At 47.3% G+C, this 13,968-nt stretch overlaps 1 protein-coding gene across 1 annotated transcript in view; it reads left to right on the plus strand.

The window, feature by feature from the left end:
• Positions 1-13,713, plus strand: part of CHSY1 (chondroitin sulfate synthase 1) — a 120,732-nt gene extending 107,019 nt beyond the window's left edge. Inside the window, exon 4 of the mRNA XM_015417966.1 lies at positions 11,664-13,713. Within this exon, the coding sequence (XP_015273452.1) occupies positions 11,664-13,256 (1,593 nt within the window). The 3' untranslated portion in view covers positions 13,257-13,713. The remainder of the gene's footprint in view (positions 1-11,663) is intronic.
• Positions 13,714-13,968: the final 255 nt, after the last annotated feature.

Genomic DNA, 13,968 nt, shown 5'->3' on the forward strand with positions numbered 1-13,968 from the left:
TGGGTGGGACCAGGGGGGCTTTTGCCTGGGCAGTCTTCTAATTAGCCATTGGAGAGTTGATTCCCTGTGCAGATTTTGAAAAAAAACATTGCTCTGGCAACAGCTGCCACCACAGCACAAGGAGCTTCACTATGTGACTGAAGGTCAGCTGCAGCAGCCATTTTGTGGCTGGCTCCGCCTTCTTCCAGCTGCTCTCACCATTCTGTATCAGAATTCCAGAGGTACCTGGAGGCTCACAAAAGGTTGGGGGACCCCTGACCAAGACAATCCAATCTCGCCATTAAAAACAAGTCCATAAAATAAAGAAGTGCTAATAAAAACAAGGTGTTAAGTCGCTCGCTTAACAAAGTAGTCGGAGATTGATTCAGCAAGAACACAGATTTATTCTTCAACTCAAACACAACTCCAACACGGTTCAACATCAAATAGCCAGAACAGAACGGTTCAGCTTTCCTATTGCAGTAGTCCTGCTTTTAAACATTCCCGGCTAATATAGCCACGCCCATTGTACAATTACCAACCAATGAGGTTGTACCAATAAAGACCAATCACGAGCATTCCCGCTCTGGGAGCTTGCTGTGCAGTGATTGGATGTCAGTTCCTGGGCTAGTAACCTGATTGGGTGTATTTGGAGCCTAGCCCAGGACGAAGCTCAACATGGCAATTCAATTAGATGTTTCACAACACTATGCATTCAATAGGCAGCTCATTGAATACATTACACAAGGCAGGGCATAGAAACAAATAAAGCAAACAGGTCAACTTAAAATAGTATCCATAGAACAGTCCCCAGGCTAGAAGTGGACCATAAAACAGCAAAAAAAATAGATAAAAGTCTGGATAAAGAGAAATTTAATTTAATTTATATTTCACTTCCTCTCCAATGGGGACCCAAAGTGGCTTACATCATTCTCCTTTCTTCCATTTCATCCTTAAACAACCTTGTGAGGTAGGTTAGGCTGAGAGCGTGTGACAGGCCCAAGGTCACCCAGCAAGTTTCCATGGCAGAGAGTGGGCATTTGAACCTGGGTCTCCCAGATCCTAGTCCAATACTCTAACCACTATACCATGCTAGCTCTGTGTTCTCATGGTACCTAAAGAAAAGTTAGGTATGTGCCAAGCAAGCCTCAAGGGGGAGGGCATTCCAAAGGTGAGGTGCTACCACTGAGAAAGCCCTGTGTTGGGTTGTCATCCACCTCACCTCTTCCAGAGGTAGAACAGGAATTGGGGCCTGAGATCTTAACTGGTGGGCTGGAGAGTACATGAAGAAATGTTCCTTCAAGACTTTAGGCCTGTGGATGACGACTTACCTGCTCTGTTCTGGGAAGAAGTAACTCTAGGCAACCAGCCAAGAAAGCTCTTGTGAGGGTATAAGAAGAGCCATGCTGGATCAGACCACAAAGCCCACTGATTCCAGCATCCTTTTCCTTGCAGCATCCAGCCAGGCAGATACTTCTGGGCAGGGCTTGTTTTGTAGAAAAAGCCCAGCAGGAACTCATTAGCATAACAGGCCACACCTAACAGCAGAAACTCATTAGCATATTAGGCCGCACCCCCACGTTACCAGAAGTGTGGTCATCCAGCCACACCCACCTTTTGCTTCTTATTCTGTTGACCTTGTTTGTTGTCAAAACCCAGGGCCTTTTTTTGTAGCAGGAACCCCTAATGTAGCCAATCCTAATGAGTTTCTGCTGTTGAGCATGGCCTATTATACTAATGAGTTCCTGCTGGGCGTGGCCAACTCAGGAGCCAGCCGGAACTCCGTTCCTGTGCGTTCCTGCCCCAAAATAGCCCTGCTTCTGGGAAGTTCGCAAGCAGGTATGAGAGCTGCAGTTTCCTTGGGCCTGTTTGCCTTCCGGCAATGGTTTTTGAGGTCTACAGCCAGTGAACATGGTGCCATTTAGTGATCACGGTGGAATAAATTGTCCAATGTGTTTTTAAAAGTCATCTAAGCCAGTGGCTGTGAATTCCATACATGTTATGAGAAGAAGTGTTTTCATCTTAATTTCGTAAATAGAAAAAGAGTCAGTTTTCTTTCTTGTTTCCTGTTTTTTGTTTGTTTGTGTCCAGGCTGCCCCTGTGCTGCAAACAACCCCCATTGCACGTAGACAACCAGAGCAGTAAAAATGTTTGTGGACTAGTAGGTTTCGTGAGTCTGTTTGCAAGTCTACTGAAGTGGGTAGCAAATCTGCTCTCCTGCAGCTCTCTGGCTTTTTGAACAGTGCAGGCAAATGGTTTGGGAAACTGCAGCGGGGCTTCTGTTGCAGGAAGGCTCCACTTTGGCCATCTGCTCTTTTATAAACTGATCTTAGGGAGAAGAAACTTTGCAACAGATGTCACTGGAACGCACCAGGACACTTTTTCTTGAGAAAGCTTCTGCTCTTCGGTTTGTGATTCCTACAGTGTTGCAGAGTTGGAGTGAGGTATCTCTCCCGTGGGGTAGACAAGCAGTTTTCAAACGGAGTCTCTGAGAACTCTGGTCACCCAAGAGTTTCTCAGGCATGGACCACCTTCTCTGGAAGACAGTGTACCACCCAGAACAAATTATCCATTTGCCACACACAGGAAAGCATCGAGTATGTCCTAGCTGTGGCCAGCATGCCACACAAACCATATACATTTCCAGAGCCCACTGCGGCCAGCAAACTCCCAGGAGAATTTAAGGTCAGGGACTGGCATGCTGATGGCACTTCTAGTAAGAACAAGGAATGACAATACAGGGTGCCTCTAAAGTTTCTAAAAACTCTGTGGTTTTACTATAGAGCTTTTTGCAAATCCTAGAGTGTCCCGTGATGTCACTTCCTGTTTTCACCAGAAGTGACATCATGGGCACACACCCTGCATGTCCTCCTACCAGCATTTCAGGTGCTAGTGGCCAAAATACTGAGTTACAGCAGGAGACCTAGCACCTGTGTTTGCAGTACATTGAGGCTCCATAGTTAGGTATGCAAGGGTGTCCTCAGCTAGCAAGGCCAATCAGAAAGGGTCGCATTGGGACCACAGAAAGTGCTTCATTCTGCATTGTTTGCAGGGGTTGTTTGGGGGGGATTGGAGGAGTGGGCTCTGTTTTGCAGTAAATGTATTGCTGTGTAAAGACTCTGCAAGTCTTTTAAATGCGCTCTTTGGAGAAACGTATCCCTGGAAAATTGTAGGCCTGGTAAAACACATTGTGCCGGGAAGGATGCAGTAAGTCATTTTTTAAAAAATTTTAATATAAAAAACTGCAATACAAAATGGCAACTCTCTGTCCACAGTTATACATAAGAACATAAGAGATGCCAATGTTGGATCAGGCCAAAGGCCCATCCAGTCCAACACTCTGTATCACACAGTGGCCAGAAATACCAGTGCCATCAGGAGGTCCACCAGTGGGGCCAGGACATTAGAAGCCCTCCCACTGTTGACCCCCCCCAAGCACCAAGATGACAGAGCATCACTTGCCCCAGAGTCCCTATCTATACCTTGTGGCTCATAGCCACTGATGGACCTCTGCTCCATATGCTTATCTAATTCCCTTTTGAAGCCGTCCATGCTTGTAGCCGCCACCACTTCACCACTACAATGAATAACATCATAAAAAGGAACCCTAGGCTAACCAAATACCAATAATTTGTATTTGGCTTTAGAAATGGCTTCCCAATCAAAGGTGTCAATGTCTATTTTATCTAAAATGGGGTACCAGATATTTAGAGGATTAAAGTAACCAGTCAGTCATGCAAAAAGCTGTGCATGTCACCACTGGTGGAGTGTTGGGGGTTTGGCTTTGTTGGGGAGACGGGCACCCACCTCTCCTTCCAGTAGAAGAAAACCCTTAGCTTCTGAAACTTCAGAGAAATCAGTGGCTATTCCTTATTTCCCTGGGTCTCGTCATTAAACACTCCATTCTCTCGTGCGACTCTTGGGTCCCAGTTTGCAGTACCACCTTTAGCTCTTCCTGGGAATCTCTGCTTTTGTTTGAAAGCAAGTAAGCTTCTAGCCTTCTGGTTGCAAAACGATACCTGCAGACACGTGGGCGATGGCTCCTGAAATCTCAGAGAAGTGCTGAGTAGGCGTCTTTGAGGAATGGTCCTCTGTGACTATACAGTTCTTTGTTCCTTCCCGTCACTAGGGAAATACTAGTGAGAGAGCTGGTTTGGTGTAGTGGCTGGGAGCGCGGACTCTAATCTGGGAGAACCGGGTTTGATTCCCCACTTCTCCACATGTAGCTGCCGGTGTGACCTTGGGTCAGTCGCAAGTTCTCTCTGAGCTGTTCTCTCAAGAGCAGTCCTCAAAAGAGCTCTCTCAGCCCCACCTACCTCACAAGGGAAAGGAGATTGTAAGCCGCTCTGAGACTCCTTCAGGTAGTGAAGGGCGGGGTATAAATCCAGTCTCTTCCTCTTCTTCTGCTAAAGATTATACAGTAAATTGTAAACATCTGCGGTAAACCAGTGTGGTGTCGTGGCTAGATTGTCAGACTATGATCCAGGAAGACCTGGATTAAAAATCCCCACTGTGCTGTGAAAGCCCCTGGGTCAGCCCATTCTGTTCCAGCATAATGTCCTCCGTTGGGTTGATGTGAGGATAAGATGGAGGGATAAAGAAATTCTATTTATGCCACCCTGTGCTCCCTGGACAAACAGTGGGGTAGAAAACAGACAAAGTCAGTTGGTTTTCATACCTTCTACAAGTTGCAGAATTGAGTTTCTTCTTGATGCATAAGAACATAAGAGATGCCAATGTTGGATCAGGCCAGTGGCCCATCCAGTCCAACAATCTGTATCACACAGTGGCCAGAAATACCAGGTGCCATCAGGAGGTCCACCAGTGGGGCCAGGACATTAGAAGCCCTCCCACTGTTGCCCCCCCCCCAAGCACCAAGATGACAGAGCATCACTTGCCCCAGAGTCCCTATCTATACCTTGTGGCTAATAGCCACTGATGGACCTCTGCTCCATATGCTTATCTGATTCCCTTTTGAAGCCGTCCATGCTTGTAGCCGCCACCACTTCCTGTGGCAGTGAATTCCAAGTGTTAATCACTCTTTGGGTGAAGAAGTACTTCCTTTTATCTGTTCTAACCCGACTGCTCAGCAATTTCATGGAGTGCCCACGAGTTCTTGTATTGTGAGAAAGGGAGAAAAGTACCTCTTTCTCTACCTGCTCTTTCCCATGCATAATCTTATAAACCTCAATCATGTCACCCCTCAGTCGTCGTTTCTCCAAGCTAAAGAGCCCTAAGCGCTTTAACCTTTCCTCATAGGGAAAGTGTTCCAACCCTTTTATCATTTGAGTTGCCCTTTTCTGCACTTTTTCCAAAGCTATAATATCCTTTTTAAGGTGTGGTGACCAGTTGGTTTTCATACCTTCTACAAGTTGCAGAATTGAGTTTCTTCTTGATGCAGAATTGGGATTGTCTGAGTCGGATATACCCCTGAGTTGAGTGGGCCAAAAAATAGGCTGTTCTAGCATAACACCCACAGCTAGCTGTGAGATACAAAATTTCAAGAATGGAGAATGTTGCTTTGTAGGGATGGCCCTTGACTCGCATAGTTTTCATTACTTCATTGTCCCGCCTTTCTCAAATAGAGACCTTACAAGGCTTTTCTTCTCCATTTTATCCTCACGACAATCCGGTGCGGTAGGTTTGGTGGAGCGAATGTGCCTGCCTGAAGATCACACAGCAAGCTTCCATGGCAGAGTGGGGATTCGCACCCGGGTCTCTCAGATCCAAGCCCCACCCTCTAACCGCCACTCCATGCTATACCACTGCATTACTCCATAAGAACCTGGTTCTGCCCTGACTCAGAAGCTAAGCAGGGCCAACCCTGGAAAGTACTTGGACGGGAGACCTCCAGGGAATACCAGGACCGGGACACAGCCACCTCTCTGAGATGTCCAAGCCCCACTAGGGGTTGCCAGAAGTCGATCATGGCTTCCAGGTGCACACACACACACAATACACAGAAAAAAGAAGTTGGTTTGGTTCCCATCCCTCTCTCCATGCACAACCACCCAAGATGGAGGCGGCATCCCTGCCTCTTTCCATCGCCTCCTTTCAAATGGCTCACCAGGTTCCCTTGCACTGCTGTTCCGCCCGGAGAGAGCATGCTTCTTCAGGTTGCAGTTTCCCGCCCCCCCCATGTGGGTCCCTCCTTGCCCTTGGAAGCCGTCATGGGTGGGGGGGGGAAGGGAAATGTTTGAAAAGGGCCTGTGCATAACCTCACAGCCCAAAGTTTCATAACATCTTGTCTTGACCGACTGTCGGTGGCTTGTAAGGATGCAGTTGTGTAATCAACAAGTGTGTCGTCTTTTCCTAATTTCCTGTTGGGGCTGTTTGCAAACTCTCTGAGCTGCTTATTGGAAACCAAGCTCTGGGGCAGGATGGGTTTGATTCTCTCTCTCTTAATAAAAACCATAAAAGAGCATTGCAAAATACTTTTTTAACTTTGGCACGATGATTAGTCATCTGTCCGTGCCATGCTACAGTAACCTCTAGGCCAGACGGTCACAGCACGTTCAAGGCAGCTGGCAGTCTGATTAATTCGCTCGGATGTCTGGCTTTTTCGACAGGAGCCTCCGTGGAATGGGCTGTCCTGAAGGTGTGAGCAAGGCTCCCTTCTTTTATGCTTCAGGAAACAGCGTAAGGCAGAATTTTTGCAAGAGGGGTCTTGGTTAGCTGAGCAGTGATTTTCTGGCAAGTGACTGGGGTGTTTTAAGTGTTTTAAAATGGATGCGAGTTGGTATTGTTTTTAGTAAGAATAGTGTACCTTCCTTGAGCCCCTCTTTTATGCTTCAGGAAACAGCGTAAGACAGTTTTGTAAGAGGGGTCTTGTTTAGCTGAGCTGTGATTTTCTGGCAGTGACTGGGGTGTTTTAAGTGTTTTAAGATGGACATGAGTTGGTATTGTTTTTTAGTAAGAATAGTGTACCTTCCTTGAATCCTTCATGAGAGAAAGCTGAGTTAAAAACACCCCAAGTTCTCCTTGTTCTCTCCCCCATGGCTAACTGGCTTCGTAGGCCGCTGCAGCAAACATTTTAAGTACAACGATCGGTTTCATGAGGACTAGAAGCTCTTCGTTCAGTGCTAAATCGAGTTGCACCCTTCTAAACCCACTCAGTGCACTTAGGACTGTAGGGACAGTGTCTTTCTAAGAAGAAAAAAGAACCTGCTGATCTGGAAGAGGTCTTCTCTGTTCGAGAAGAGTAATATCACACAGGGGTACCTCGGTAGATTTCCTGATCTATATAGCAGCTTCTTCTTCTTTTATTCTCATTGGGCCATTTGAGTCTTGGGCCTGCAGGCTCTGCCTCCAGGCACTCAGGACCCCACCCTGTCTCCGATTGCCAACCGAGCACGGTTAGAAATCACACATCGAAACTCTTTCTTGCCCAATGGACATCTGATTATTTTATTTCATGTGATTTGCATGACGTCTCCCTGTCTGGCAGAGCCCAGCGGGCTGTGGCTTAGCAGGTGTTTAAATTCGTTCAGTCATAAATATTTATATCTGCTGGTCTTAACTCGAGCCCCGATTTTTATCTCTTCCCATCAATATTGCATGGGTTTGAGATACCTGTACTTCCCACCGCTGTTCCCTGATACCGGCATTTGATAGGTCCTTGGATGGAGTGTAAAGTGTTCCTTTACGTATTTGAGACCACCTTAAGCGTGTGTTCCTCAAGTGCTCCTCCTAGCCATCTCCGGAAGACCGTTTTAAAAGCGTATAATTGGTGTGCTTCAGCCAGTGGGGGGCAGTGGAGCTTAGTGCTAAAGTACTTGGTTTGCATTCAGAAGGTCCCCGGTTCAATCCCCCGCCTCTCCAGTTAAAGGAACCGTGTAGTAGGTGAGGTGAGAGACGACTGCCTGAGACCCTGGAGGGCAGCTGCCAGTCAGAGTACACAATACTGAGCTGGTTGGACCAGTGTTCCAACTCTGTAAGGCGGTGTTATGAGGAGCAGCCGTTGCCTGGGGCAGATCTTCATGCTCTGCATGCAGAATGTGTCAGAGGCAGCCCAGGGCGCCTCCAGGGGCCTTCTTAGAGATTCTGGAGCCCTGGGCAAAAGTCAAGGATGGAGTTGCAGAATCACTGGGTAGGTTGGGTGGGGTGCCCTGTGGTCCCCCCCCCCCAATGCCGCCGATGGCCACCAGCCTCTGCTAGACATGACATCTGCTACGAGTTAGGTTGGGAAACCCTGACCTGTCTCGTGACAGATGTCCCAACTACTTTGGCCCATCCACTGTCTGTGAGTCCAGAGCCTTTGGAGTCACGGCAGTGGAGGCTTCGGGGCAGATTAGCTATAGGGCAGTCGGAGGGGGAAGCTCCACCACCCTGTAGCTGACGGGTCACCCTGCCTGAGTGAAACCGCTGTCCCCAACTTGTGGCAGGTTCAGGACAGTGGCCGGGGCTCAGGGGCCGCCCAGCACAGAGGCAGAGTAAGCAGGACCAAGGCAAATTGACCCGTGGTCAGTCTTTTAGAAACCAGTTTGATGCACTCTGCCTTTCCTCCCTAAATTGAAGTAGGGGTTGTCGTTTACTGTTTCACCCCCCAAAAGGTTTACTTTCGGAATATTTAAGAATTTCCCACTATGTCTCTCTGTCAAGCATGATTGATCTGGACATACTCGGAGCAGGGACAGGGCTGACTCCCCCCTCTCTCCCCAACAGTGGAGGCTGGGCTAGAGCAGCAACTCATGCAGAGATGCAGCAGGCAAACACATGTCAGGGATGCCCTAGGCTGATCCTGCATTGAGCAGGGGGCTGGACTAGATGACCTGTAGGGCCCCTTCCAGCTCTGTGAGTCTGTGAGGCAGCCTCCTTTTTGAATGGTGACTCTGGACATCTCAGGGGCATCTTTAATTATTTTAATCGGGTCATTTCCTGCAGGAGCGCACAGGAGCAGAGCTCCGGCAGTAAAGGGCCCAGGGGGCGGGCACATGCAACAAGCCCCACCCCCTGCTCCCAGCAGCCCTCCGTCAGAGCAAGAAGCAGCCAGGTAAGCTGCAGAGCCCCCCCCCCGCCTCCCCTGTCCAAAACAGTCCAGTGGCACCTTTAAGACCAAGTTTTATTCAGGTACAAGCTCTCCCTCCTCTGCGAGGACAGATCTGCACTTCCCCCCCCCCACAACCTAGCAATCCAAAAGAGTCCAGCGGAGCCTGAGCAGTGGGTGTTGCCTTCTGACACACCTCCGGTGATGTCAGGGGGTGTGGCATATGCAAATAAGTTATGCTAATGAGCTCCTGCACCTCTTTTTCTACGAAATGACCCCTGATTTTTATCACACGCTCTCCTAGAATATGAGCAGGAGTTTTTCAACAGCTCTCTTGTGGCTCACAGTTCAAAGGAGATTGTGTAGCCTGAGGTAAAATGAGACAAAATGAAGCCAGTGGCCTCACCCTTGAACACGATGCCATGTGAACACAACTGTGACTAACATTTGTGTGTAAAGATAGCACATATGAACATCACAAAGCAAAGGGCAAGGAAGCTCAGCGAACTATCCTGTCAGTTATCTGAACGATGCCTCGGTCTTGGTAACAATGCCACCTCTGAACTCGTAGGTTCTGTTGCAAAGTTTTGTGGCAGCTCACTTTACAACATATTCACACACGCTGAATAATGCACTTTCAGTCTGCTTTGCGACTGGATTTTACTGTGTGAAATGGCAAAAACCCCTTGCAAACGATTGCTGAAGATCGGACAAAATGAAAACTATATTAAAATGACAGCTTCGGGGTTTTTAGTGTAAGAAGAAAATACAGAGGTGGTTTGATGGTTAGTCTTAAGTAAAGGTAAAGGTTCCCTTGCTCGAAAGCCAGTCGAATACGACTCTAGGGTTGCGGTGCTCATCTCCGTTTCAAAGCCGAAGAGCCAGCGCTGTCCGAAGACATTTCCGTGGTCATGTGGCCGGCATGACTAAACACCAAGGTGCACGGAACGCTGTTACCTTCCCACCGAAGTGGTCCCTATTTATCTACTTGCAATTTCTTGCTTTCGAACAGCTAGGTTGGCAGGAGCTGGAACGAGAGACGGGAGCTCACTCCGTCATGCGGCACACTCGGGTCTCGAACTGCCGAACTTACAGAGGAACATATTTTATGTTTAGATTATTGAAAAATGATTTCATGATGGGGAGGGGCCGTGGCTGAGTTTTTTTCCAAAGGATGCTGCCTTCGCTGCGTGAATCCCTGCTCTTGTCTCCTTCCGAAGCATCTGCTTTGCACGTAGAAAATCCTAGGCTCAGACTCTGCTATGAAAGACCTCGGCTGGAGACCCTGGAAAGCCGCTGCCGGTCCAAGTAGACAATAGTAACATTGCTAGACCATGGTTCAGACTCAGTCGAAAGCAGTGTGGTGCAGTGTTCCCTCTAAGCTGAGTTAGTGTGAGCTAGCTCACAGTTTTTTAGCCTCCAGCTCACACGGTTTTTGTCTTAGCTCAGGAAGGGATGGCTCCAGAGCAACCTAATTTATGCAATAGCCAAGTCACTCGCTCACAACCAGTGTTCCCTCTAAGATGAGTTAGTGTGAGCTAGCTCACAGTTTTCTAGCCTCCGGCTCACACATTTTTGTCTTAGCTCAGGAAGAACAGCTCCAGAGCAAACTAATTTATACGGTTGCCAAATCGCTCGCTCACAGTTTTAATGCCAGCAGCTCACAAAGTAGAATTTTTGCTCACAAGACTCCACAGCTTAGAGGGAACATTGCTCACAACCTTAATGCCAGTAGCTCACTAAGTAGGATTTTTGCTCACAAGACTCCACAGCTTAGAGGGAATATTGGTGTGGTGTATCATGTATGACAGACTTTTCCTTGGGCAGGGGTCCCAGATGTGGTGCCTATTGACACCTTTGGCTTGGTGTAGTGGTTAGGAGTGTGAACTCTAATCTGGGAGAGCCGGGTTTGACTCGCCACTCCTCCACATGCAGCTGCTGGCATGACCTTGGGTCAGCCACAAGTTCTTTCGGAGCTTTTCTCTCAAGAGCAGTCCTTGAAAGAGCTCTCTCAGCCCCACCCACCTCACAGGGTGTCTGTTGTGGGGACTGGGGAGGGAAAGGAGATTGTCAGCCGCTCTGAGACTCCTTCAGGTAGTTCAGGGCAGGGTATAAATCCAATCTCTTCCTCTCCTTCTACCTTTCCTGGCACCCACCAAATGCTTTTAGGAAGTGGGCAGGGCCAGGGGAGGATTTTGCCCTGACAGGCTCCTGATGGGCCACTGGAGATCTGATTGGCTCTGCAGATTTTTTAAAAAACGTTGCTTTGGCACCAACTGCCACCACCACACAAGAGTCTTCACTTTGTGGCTGAGGGCAAGCCATGGCAGCAGTTTTGCCCCTGACCCTACCATACCGTGTCTGAATTCCTTCCAAAGGTGCCTGCAAGGTCAAAAAGGATGGGGGACCCCTGTTCTGGAGTTTTTTTGAGGAACTAATTTGAATACTGTTTTTAAAATGGCTCGTGATAACCTCTAATCTCTTGAAGAGTCCCCCCCCCCACACACACACACAATATTCTCCAACTCATTATCTTGTTGATTCATTTGGAGTATTGGCTGATACTGCTAAACACTTGTGCCTTGAATAGCTGATCCCCAGAGCTCTTCTATTCATGCAAGCAGTGTATGGGATGATGGGCTGGGAACCACAATCACATAGTAACATTCTCCCCCCTCCTTCTTTATTTTTGTCTTAGATGCAACAACTCTTTTACGAAAACTACGAGCAGAACAAAAAAGGTTACATCAAAGACCTCCGCAACAGCAAGATTCACCGAGCTATCACCTTACACCCCAACAAGAGCCCACCCTATCAGTACAGACTCCACAGTTACATGCTGAGTCGCAAAATAGCTGAGCTGCGGTACCGGACCATCCAGCTGCACCGCGAAATTGTCCTAATGAGTAAATACAGCAACACAGAAGTCCACAAAGATGACCTTCAGTTAGGGATGGCACCTTCCTTCATGCGCTTTCAGCCTCACCAGCGCGAAGAGGTTTTGGAGTGGGAATTCCTCACTGGGAAGTATCTTTATTCCGCCATGGATGGACAGCCACCTCGTCGAGGGATGGATTCCTCCCAGCGTGAAGCGTTGGACGAGATTGTTATGCAAGTGATGGAGATGATTAATGCCAACGCTAAGACCAGAGGGCGGATCATTGACTTCAAAGAGATACAGTATGGCTATCGCAGAGTCAATCCAATGTATGGGGCAGAGTATGTTCTTGACTTACTGCTCTTATACAAGAAGCACAAGGGAAAGAAAATGACCGTTCCAGTCAGAAGGCACGCATATTTGCAACAGACTTTCAGCAAAGTCCACTTCATGGAGGATGAAGAGATGGATGCCAAAGAGTTGGCTAGTAAAATCAACCAGGATTCAGGATCCTTGTCATTTCTTTCCAATTCTCTGAAGATGTTTGTCCCATTCCAGCTGAGTAAGTCAAAAGCAGAGAAGAAGGAACCCAAAGACAAGAAGATCAACATCTTGATTCCTCTTTCTGGGCGCTTTGATATGTTTGCACGATTCATGTTGAATTTTGAAAAGACCTGCCTCATTCCGAACCAGAATGTCAAATTAGTTGTCCTGCTTTTCAACTCAGACTCAAATCCTGACAAGACGAGGCAGATTGAATTGATGAGAGATTATCGCATGAAATACCCCAAGGCGGACATGCAGATCTTGCCTGTGTCTGGTGAATTCTCTCGAGCTCTGGCGCTAGAAGTCGGGTCCTCCCAGTTTAACAACGACTCCTTGCTGTTCTTCTGCGACATTGACTTGGTATTTACGGCAGAGTTTCTCCAGCGGTGTAGAGCCAACACACTTTTGGGGCAACAGATTTACTTCCCCATCATCTTTAGCCAGTACGATCCAAAGATTGTTTACAGTGGGAAAGTCCCGAGTGATAATCATTTTGCCTTCACCCAGAAAACAGGCTTCTGGAGGAACTATGGTTTCGGGATTGCATGCATTTACAAGAGTGATCTCCTTCGAGCAGGAGGTTTTGATGTTTCTATCCAAGGTTGGGGCCTCGAGGACGTGGACTTGTTCAACAAGGTTATTCGGGCTGGCCTAAAAACTTTCCGCAGCCAAGAAGTTGGCGTCGTTCATGTACATCACCCTGTCTTTTGTGACCCTAACCTTGATCCAAAACAGTACAAAATGTGTTTGGGGTCCAAAGCATCGACGTATGGGTCCACACAACAGCTGGCGGAGCTGTGGCTTCAGAAACACGAGCTGAGCTTCGGAAAAAGCGGCCATTCCAATGGCTCCCTGAGGACAGCCTAGTTATCCAGCTATGCTGGAGAAAAAAAACAAGGGAAAAAAAACCTACCTATTGCATTTTTAAGTAAAAAAGATTGCCCTAATTTATTTTTTTGCAAAACGTTTTTGATAGTTGATTTTTTAAAAGAATAAATAAAGACAGAACAACCGCACAAGGGTATATTTTACAAACCATTGTTTTTCTTACAAAGACCTTCGGAGCGCTTTTTTCTGAACAAAACTTTTGCCTTTTGGAACAGAAATCAGTGGCTGAGTATTATGACTTTACTTGGTTCCAGCAACTTGAAATAACACCTTTTATTTTTATTTTTCCTGGTAAGCAGACATTTTAAAATAAAAGGAAAACTCCCCCCAACTCCACTCCATAGCCCATTCCCTTGCTCAGTTAGCTGCTTGGGTTTCTTCCAGCTGGAATCTAATGTGGCAAAAAGGATTCACTTACATTCCCCCCACCCCCAACCCCGGGTTGTTATAGAATAAATGGATTCTACTTTGTCCTTTTGTTTTTTAAAAAAAGAGAAGTGTTAGAACAAAGAAATCCATGTGGCAGTATTTGCTCATTTCCTTACAAGAAGGTTGTCATTTGGTTGGTATTTCAATCTTAGGATGTACCATTCAGCTCATTGTATTTTGGGCAGCTGGGAAAGGGAGGGGCGGGAGGGGAGAAATTGAGCACATTTTTTTTTTACTGTGTTAGTCTTTTGTAAAAATAATA

This window comes from Gekko japonicus, unplaced genomic scaffold (genome assembly GCF_001447785.1).
Source record: "Gekko japonicus isolate JY-2015 unplaced genomic scaffold, Gekko_japonicus_V1.1 scaffold924, whole genome shotgun sequence".
In the NCBI taxonomy this organism is placed as follows: Eukaryota; Metazoa; Chordata; class Lepidosauria; order Squamata; family Gekkonidae; genus Gekko; species Gekko japonicus.